The sequence below is a fragment of the Pterocles gutturalis genome, unplaced genomic scaffold (assembly GCF_000699245.1).
Source record: "Pterocles gutturalis isolate BGI_N339 unplaced genomic scaffold, ASM69924v1 scaffold96, whole genome shotgun sequence".
Taxonomy (NCBI): Eukaryota; Metazoa; Chordata; class Aves; order Pterocliformes; family Pteroclidae; genus Pterocles; species Pterocles gutturalis.
This window is the reverse complement of record NW_010102591.1, coordinates 16,647-25,928: the sequence shown is the minus strand read 5'-3', so window position 1 is coordinate 25,928 and position 9,282 is coordinate 16,647. Positions and strand designations below refer to the sequence as shown.

Below are 9,282 nucleotides of genomic sequence, written 5' to 3'. Positions count from 1 at the left end.
ACGGCCGTCGGTCTGTCGCGACAGAAGGTTTTAACAGCGTTGTGCGTTGGACCCTGCTCGGTTTTTGACTCCCGGGGCGGACGAAGGAGGTGTGAGTCCTGCCTGTCGCCTCTCGGTGGAGGTGCGAGCGTGCCCCCGGCCTGTTCTCCTCCCGCCCCAGCGGTTCCTGCGGGGACCTGGCTGCTCGGCGTCCCGCGGCCTGCGACAGCCCCCGCAGCTCTGCCGCTGTCACCTGGGGTGTGTGGGGTGCGCCTCACAGCCTGTGTGCTCCTCCGCTCTCTCGGGGGTGTGTAAAAGTTGTAAATTTTGCCTTAATCAGCAGGATTGTGCTTTCCATTTTGTGTACCGCCTGTGTGAGTACACACAATGCGTTTTCCACTTCTGCATGCCTCCTCAGGTCGGTTCTGTGTCTATTATCCACATCAGACCCGGGACTGCTGTTCAGAGTCAGAAATAACGTGTGCTTCTTATGTCTGTAGTTATAATTGTAAGCGAAGGACAAATAACTGGATTTTCAGCACCAAGCCATCGGGATGGGACCAAGCAAGCCAGCTATGACTGATGCTACATTTGCATTCCCTACCCAGCAATACAGGAATGAAGCCAAGGCTGCACGCACACAGGTATTATTTGACTTCTGCAGCGTCGCTGAATTGGTTTTCATTTGTGATCGTTACACAAAGTTGATTGTGACCTGCTTCCTGAGGTAGTCTACTAGTGAGTGTGAAATCTTCATACTTGCTTTCATGATGCTGTCAGGCGTAATCTTGATACTGTCCTTTTGTAAGAGTATAAGTCAGAACCTATGTCTGTAGATATTATTTACCTGTCTGTTGTGGTTTAATCGCAGTAGGCAGCTGAGCACACAGCCATTCACTCACTCTCCTCCCATGGGATGGGGAAGAGAGTCAGAAGGGTAAAAGTGTGAAAACTCATGGGCTGAGATAAAGACAGTTCAAGAGGTAAAGTGAAAGCTGTGTGCACAAGCAAAGCCAAATAAGACATTAATTCACTACATCCCATCAGCAGGCAGGTGTTTAGCCGCTTCCGCAGCTTCATCACGTGTGTAACATGTCTTGGGAAGACAAACACCATAACTCCAAACATCCACCCCGTTTTCCTCCTTCCCCAGAGCTTTTATTGCTGACCATGATGTTGTATGGTGTGGGATACCCCTTGGGTCAGTTGGGGTAAGCTGTCCTGGCTGCGGCCCCTCCCAGCGTCTTGCCCACCCCTACCCTACTCCTTGCAGGGCAGTGTGAGGAGCAGAAAAGGCCTTTACGCTGTGTAAGTGCTGCTCAGCAATAACTAAAACATTGGTGTGCTGTCCACACTGTTTTCATTACAAATCCAAAGCATGGCACCATACTAGCTACTGTGAAGAAATTTAACTCTATCCCAGTCTACACCAATACACTATCTTAACCTCTTCCTTTACTACATGGAAACAGAACTTAGAAACTTTATTCTGGTACCATGTTTCGGCTTTCCATATCTCCTTCATCATGCATCTCCATCATTTCTCCTCCTGTTACCTTTGTAAATTGAGTAATGCTTTACTAAATCAGTATGATATAATCATACCAATTTATATTACTAATCTTAATTGTTGTTATAGTTCATTGATTTCATTGTCAGAACTCTTAAAAAAATCTTTATAAGGGCATTCATTGTCCATTGCCCAGTCACTTTGGAGCAGATTTTTCAATCTGTGTACTCTCCCTAAGGTGCCCACCTTAAGTTGCAGATGAGCGCCTAATGTGATTTACAAGATGATCTAAATGCTTAATTCAAAATAATTTTGAACACTGTCATTTGTCTGAGTGGACAGAATACCTTGCATGCATTGAAGAAGTACTCTTGTGACAGAATGCATTCTATAGGAAAGATCAATGGATCTTCCTTACTGCTACACACTAGAGGTACATCGCCTGTGTAAAGTGTTCTGTGTAACATCTGCTTTCTTTTACCCTTTCGAACAGCTCCAGTTTAATAGAAATGTTCCTGCAGTTCCAGAGAACTTGGCTCTCAGATTCTCTAATCCCCGTCCAATTGTAATAGAAAAACTGAAGGCATCCAATGATCAGAGGAACCTAGCTGGAAGTGAGGAGCCCAGTATAAGAAGCTCTGTCATGTTTTCACTGGTATCTGAAGAGAGACTAAAATTGGCTGTTCAGCTAGCCAAAAGGGACATAAAGCGAAGACATCTTGAAGAGCAAGTGAAACAGCAAGTGTTTGGAGATGCTGTCAAGAAACCGTTGTTGGCCCAGAAGTCACAACAGCAGAAGACTGAAGTATTTGAAAGTCCAGAAAATAAAAATGCACTGAAGTCTCAAACTCACTTGAAATATGGGCAGAAACTTGGTCAGCCTTCCAAAGTGGAAACTACCACCTCTGGAGCTAAGGTTTATCTCTACACACCAAATGAGGGAAAGGTAATACCAGCTGGTTTGGGCTCTCCACCTACCCGTGACACAGAACTGGACCCCAAGCCAAATGTAAACAAAAAAGAAGATAAAAATATGCAGGAAGTCCGACGGCTGCAAAAGGAACTGAGGAGCTATGTCCAGAAAATTGAAGAACTAACTAAAAAAGGTGTAAGACTGAACAATAATTATTTTATATAAATGTACAGTACTTTGTCATCTTGGATTAGAATCAGCTGCCCTGGCTGTGTCCCCTCCCAGCTTCTTGCACACCCCCAGCCTACGCACTGGCAGGGCATAGTTGAGAAAGGAGAAAACCTTAGTGCTATGCAAGAACTGCTCAGTGATAGCCAAAACACTGGAGTGTTATCAACAATGTTTTAGTCATAAAACCGAAACAGCACCATGCTGGTGACTGTGAAGAAAACAAACTCCATCCCAGCCAGCCCCAGCATACAGTGCAGTGCTGCTTTTGTAATAAGTAGCTGGAGGTTTAACCATTCCTAACTTTGAGTGCTTTACCTGCAACTTTGTCAAAACTAAGGGGTCATATGTGATTTTGTAAGCTATAACTAATAAGCTGTATTGCATAAGAATGTTTAGTCAACTTCTGGATAGAAACGATGTAGAGTTAAGGTATCTAGCTCGCATTACAGCTCAAGAGACCCCTTGAAAATACATGATACGTTGGGTATTGGTTCTGCGTGGAAGAGGATTGTTGCTAAATTATCATGGCTTGTTATCATGGGTTAATCAGGATTTTCACAGGTTAAATTAAGACATAAATCTTTACATTTCATGCTTTTTAGGGAGAGAGAGAGAAATTTTAGATCCTGATGAAGAGCAACGAGCTTGCGCTAGGAGACAGAAACAAGCTGCACGGTCGGCTCGGATGCTGTATGTCCTCCAGCAACAGGTAGGGACCAGCGTTTTAAATTGGGATGTACAGTAGCTGGTTTGTTGTGATGAGTTTGACAGAAATGAACTGAAACAAGAGAAATTTGATTGGGTTATCGCTGAACCTCCATGGCATTCTAGTTTAGATCTGAATGGTGTGACTAATTCCTTTCATGACTGGACAGAGAGATGAGCATCACTGTTGGAAAAACTGGACTTTCACTGAGGTGTTACAGTGAGGATTAATTGTTCATTTATAGACATGGAGCTATTGCTGACTGACTTGCCCCTCTCCCCCTCCTTTCTTGATAAACAGGTAAAAGAAATTCAGGATGATTTAGAGAAACTGACTCCTCATAAAATCAAACATACTAAAAAGGTAAGATGTAATTATTCTTCAGGCTGTGTGCAACTTATTGACAGAAAGTTTTCTAGCTAATTGAGTTTTATTGTCTAGGGGACACCTAAGCCCTCTCCAGAAGGGTGATTTTCTTTGTATCTTGCACCTTTCATCTCATTCTCACAGAAGTGTGTCTTGCTTGGTCTGATACTGCCTTTGCTGCTTCCCTCTTCTCAGTTCTTATCTGTCTACAGTAAACTGGAAAGGAAGCGTGTTGGTCTTCTGCTTTTATGTGGCTTCTAATTCCTTCTTCATTGCACTTTCTTTTCTGAATATCACTGCGTTCTACTCTTGACTATTTTTTTTTTTAACTTCCCATTGATGACACGTGAGTCTTATCAGCCTCTTTTCTGGTTTTCTTCTCTGCCCAGCATCTTTCAGAAAGATAGCACTGAGGTCATGCCTACTGTTTGGCCAGTATTGTCCTTTGTTGTCTTGTGCTTTTCCATCACTTGTATTTTCTTCTGTAACAAAAACTGGAGGATGGAGAACGTTCTGTGTTTGTGCAGTTGTGGCACATTAGGGTCAAGCCTGTGACTACAATACTCTGCTGGTGTAGATAGTAGGAACATCAGAATATGTTATAACCACACTATTTTGTCTGGAGCTAGCATGACACTGGTGTGAGTACTGCTGTGTAGTACCTTTAGTAGATTGCTGAAATGCCTGTTTTGTTTTGTCTCGTCTCACAAATGGCCTCATCCACCACAACTGTCCCAAGCCTGAGTGTTTCCCCATGAAATTTTGGCACCAATTCTTTGAATAGTATCAGCATTCCTAGAAACTATAGCTATTGAAGCATTTATTTTTCATTTTTCCAGTCTCAAGCAGTATCCAGATTGGCAGCAGCACACAGAGGAGCTGTACGAGCCTTGCAGGCATTTGCCAATCAGTTTACAGATCAACCAGAGCAGCCGATTCCTACCCACTGCAAGGAGCTGGGCAGTCTAATTCGACAGCTGTCTCTCTGTTCTGCCAAACTAGAAGTGGATTCTTCTATTTCTGACATTATCATAGATATTTTGCTGCAAGTTGAGGTAGGAAAAACTTTTTTTTTTTTTTTTTTTTTTTTTTGCTGAGGCTGAAAAGACGTAGTGAAATATGAGACTGCAGACTATATTGTGTGTTCATGAAGTGGCAGATTATCTCGCTGTTGTGTTTTTTTTATTTAAAGGCCATATTTTCTAATGTATAAATATGTTTCTGAAGTTCCTAAATAATGGTGGTTTAAACCAGAGTTGCATCCTACGCATGGAAACTACCCGCTGCTGTTGTTGTTGATGCTGTTCCTGTTGGCTCTCCTGCTGGAGTGAGGACTGGTAGTGATAGTGGCAACCAAGCACCAGTTTCTGATGAATTTGCCATTGTCAGGACTGAAAGAATTGCATTTTATACATTGGTGTGAGTTACGTGTTTGTTGTTTTGCGATGCATGCTTTAGTCATCAGGATTAGCAATGAGCATCTGAGCCGCACACGTGGTGGTGGGTGCAGCATTGTCCAGGCAGAAGATCCAGGGGGGTCTGTACAGGCTGGGTCGGTGGGCCAAGGACAACTGTATGAGGTTCAACAAGGCTCAGCGCCGGGTCCTGCACCTGGGTCACAACAACCCCCCCATGACGCTACAGGCTTGGGGAAGAGTGGCTGGAAAGCTGCCCAGTGGAAAAGGACCTGGAGTGTTCATCGACAGCCGGCTGAACATGAGCCAGCCGTGTGCCCGGGTGGCCAAGAAGGCCAGTGGCATCCTGGCTTGTATCAGAAATGGTGTGGCCAGCAGGACTAGGGAAGTGATCATCCCCTTGTACTCAGCACTGCTGAGGCCACATCTCAAATACTGTGTTCAGTTTTGGGCCCCTCGTGACAAGAAAGCCATTGAGGGCTGGAATAGTCACTACCACAAAAACCAAAACCACACCAAAAAAGTTCCACCTACTTGTAGTCTCTTGAGATTGCTTATCATTATTACATCAGGTTTACTGAGAGAGTAATTCAAAATATTTGGTGCAGGATCTGAATTCACTGCTGGAAAAGAAACAAACACCCAAGAAAGTGAAGAAATGTATTTCAGCATTTCAGGGCAAATCTCCAAGGAACACTGAGACGTTTCCAGCCAGAAAGCAGCTTACATCTCCAAAAGAAGGAAGCAAACCTCTCATCCTAAAGGAAGAGCACAGACAAGAGCCTAGAACACCTCCAGCTGACAGGAGTCTCTTGACTGGTTTGTATTTTGAATTATTAAATACATTTTTGTCAGTTAACTTACCATCTGCAGTTCGATTATGTTGTTATCAGATTCACAGAGCCTTGTTATGCATTTTTTTCAGATGTTCCTCTGAGATGTTAGGCCTGCCGGTTTATATGCCTCTTTATAACTGTATAATTATTATCATTATGTTCTTCCTATTTTTGTCCATTTCTTTCACTATGGGCTACACTTGGATTGTTTTTCTGCAGTGTACATCTAAATGTTAGTTTACAAGTTGACATTAAGGGTGCATACAGAATATTTCTACTTGTATTTGCATACAAATATCTACCTAGCTAGTACTATGTAAATATATTCTTTTGGAATGCAAAGTTGCTGGCTGTTAGCAAATCACCAACAAAGCTGTCATCGTTTAACTGTTTACAGTGAAAAGCTATACTGAAGCCTTGGCTCAGTATTTCCTTGGTTTGTGAAGTTTCTCTACTTTTGAGAAGGGTGGCTGTGTTTTATTCTTGCCAGTTCGTTAAGGTTAATGCCTTCTGCACAGTAATCACAGTTTCAGTACCTAGAGACACGTTAACCGATAGTTGAGCTGAAGACTTCGGGTTTTTTCACAAGTTTGCCATGCAACCTTTGGGAATTGGTTTACTTTATTGTTCTTTTACTTCAGATATGAAAGGAAATGGCCTTTATTGTTTCTCAAGGTGCTGTGAGATAAATTTACCACCTGAAGTATTTTGACACCTCATGAAAGCCATTCTAGCTTATTACATTATTATATAACCTTATTAATTGTTTTTCTCCTTTGGGGTGTCTTTCTCATACCTCATATCTCAGAGAGACTGTATGTTGACAGGCATCTAATGGTTTCCAGGTGTCGCTGCCTAAAAAGAATGTTTTGTTATCACTGCCTAGACCTCATATGGCAAATACTACCAAAAGGCTTTCCCATGATTTTCATATATATGTGTATTTTCAAATATCTATATCTGTATAAATGTGTATGTACACAAACCCCCAAATCTCCTGTTCATTGAAACAGTGTAAGAAAGACAATTAATTTGATACTTGTTAGGAAATACAAGGAGGGGGGGGGGTGTTCTTTTTTTTGTTTGAAAAAAATTTTTTTTTATTATGGTAGAGCTTGAAAGTTCATGATTAGGTATACCTAACATAGTAGAAGTATTGAATGTAGAAATAAAGATGATTCTTGCCCCTTTCAGCTTGCAGTTTAAAGTTTATTTATTATTTTTGATAAACGCTGACATGTTGCAAATATTTCAGCAGTTCAGAAGGCAAACAGTTGTGCTCATATATTGCACAATAAATTCCGAGAGGAAAATGACCCACCTGCTTCAGAGAGAAATGCCACTTCACAGGGAAGCACAGATGCATTGGTGAGAGCTAGGGCTCTAAAAAAAGATCCCATCCTTGAAAGTGGCCCTTTGAAGAAGAAAGGCATGTTACTACCTGCAAAATCACAGGTACGGAAGTGATAAAAGAATTTATACTTTCTTCTACTTTTCCTCTGGGGTTTATTATATAATGTAAGACACTGTCAAGCTTTGCACTTCCTCACAATTTTTTTATTCTGAGCTAGGAGGTATAGGGGGATGAACTGTGTCATCTGCCTACATTATTTCTAGTGGTTATGACTAATTTAGCAAATGTTTTGTGAAAGTAGTGTTATTGCTCCTTGGAAACATGCTGTACAACTAGAAACGATGAATAACAGAATTAGCAAGGAAAACTTTCACTGAAAGTAGTTTCATGTTTGAAATTTGCATGGTTATTTTTCAACTTAAAGCTGAAATATTTTCCTCTTATTGGTCATCCTCTGTCATGAAAAATGCATTCAGCAGTAATGTTGTGTTAACACTAATGTTAGTAGGAGGATATAAGTTAGGCAGATTTACTTCATTGATTATGGACATTATAAAACTTCACAATACAAATTCTGGTTTCTGTAAGTCCTTTTTGCAACCAGCAAGAGGATTCTGTAATGGAAACGAATGAGTTCTTTAAAGAATATTTCAAAGTGCTAAATTTTGCAATTAGTTGGGGTTTTTTATTAATTTTTTTTTTCCTTCATCAGAGTATCATCTTCAGCTTGAAAAATCAGATCTGATACAGTAACATAGATGTATGCACATGTAACTTCTACTGCTTCCCGTATCTATCTGTCAGTGAGGATTGTGAGCAGGAAGGTTGAGCATTTCAATAATTCATACTGAGGGAGCAGTCTAAGTGTCCTTGTAGCAAATACAAATATGGCAATATTATAGTTTCACAGCTGAATAAAATGTTACCTTGGAAACCTATTTGGATTTATTAAGAATTAACATAGAGTCTAATTCCGACAATTTCAACAGAAGTTTTTCACCATGAAGGGCAACACTGGAAAAACTGGAACTGTTTGTAAAAATAATAGTTGCAGGATTAAGCGATGTTCTGTTCAGACACAGTTGTACTTCCCTTTAAATCGGTTGTAAAACCTACACACACGTCAGCTGTGCAGCAAAGCCAGCGGGCATCACTTCAAGACATATTCTGAAGCAGAATGCAAAATACTTTAAAAATTCAACAACCGGAATGTATGTTTTTAATGTGATTGTGTTAATTTTAAGGGAATGCCAAAATCTCTGAAATCAAGATCTCGAGGAAAGCATGCCCGATTTCAAGAGACAACTATAGCTTTCCAGCTAAAGGAGAACAAACAACTTGTTAAGGAGAGGAGAATACCCTGTGTGCCTCCAAACCCTACATCTCTACCTGTTTCACCTAAGCGGTACGTTCACGGTCTGGTGAACCCATCTTTATCCTCCTTTCCGATGGAAATCCTGCTGTCTGTACTAGTCAGTAGGATGGATTTGTTCTGTCTGTCAGACCACGAAGGCCAGTGGCACAGCACAGCTCACTGCCGGATAGTGGTATTCTTTCCCCGCTTGGCACAAAGTGACCTCGTTCCCACCGCCTGGCAAGAGCCGTTGCTTTATGCTTGTTCCTGGATCAGGTCCAGTATCACAGGCCAAACTGTGCTAGGCAGGGCTTTGGCAAAATACACAGCATGCAGAAGGGATATTCACAGCGCTGCATTCAGAAGGTAAATATTATCTCCCCGTTCCAGAAGGACAAAATGTATGTCTTTGTCCTAGCCAGCAACAGAGGGCAGGTCTGTTTAGTTTAAACTCTGTTCAGCATCCTGTAGGCTAGGGTAGCTTTGGGACTGCTGTTTGTGGCGGTTGAACCAGGAGATCCAGATGCTGATCCAGCTGGTGGAACTGTAGTAGGCAGCATGCATGGTAAGAAACGGAGCTTGCCTCTCCGGGCAGTGTCTGTGGATAGCCATGAAGTT

The 9,282-nt window shown here is 41.8% G+C and overlaps 1 protein-coding gene across 1 annotated transcript in view; it reads left to right on the top strand.

The window, feature by feature from the left end:
- Positions 1 to 533: 533 nt before the first annotated feature.
- KIAA0753 (KIAA0753 ortholog) overlaps positions 534 to 9,282 on the top strand; it is a 15,256-nt gene continuing 6,507 nt past the window's right edge. The window contains exons 1-8 of the mRNA XM_010086324.1: positions 534 to 623; positions 1,983 to 2,595; positions 3,236 to 3,342; positions 3,640 to 3,702; positions 4,545 to 4,760; positions 5,729 to 5,939; positions 7,212 to 7,411; positions 8,555 to 8,715. Coding sequence (XP_010084626.1) covers positions 534 to 623; positions 1,983 to 2,595; positions 3,236 to 3,342; positions 3,640 to 3,702; positions 4,545 to 4,760; positions 5,729 to 5,939; positions 7,212 to 7,411; positions 8,555 to 8,715 — 1,661 coding nt within the window. The remainder of the gene's footprint in view (positions 624 to 1,982; positions 2,596 to 3,235; positions 3,343 to 3,639; positions 3,703 to 4,544; positions 4,761 to 5,728; positions 5,940 to 7,211; positions 7,412 to 8,554; positions 8,716 to 9,282) is intronic.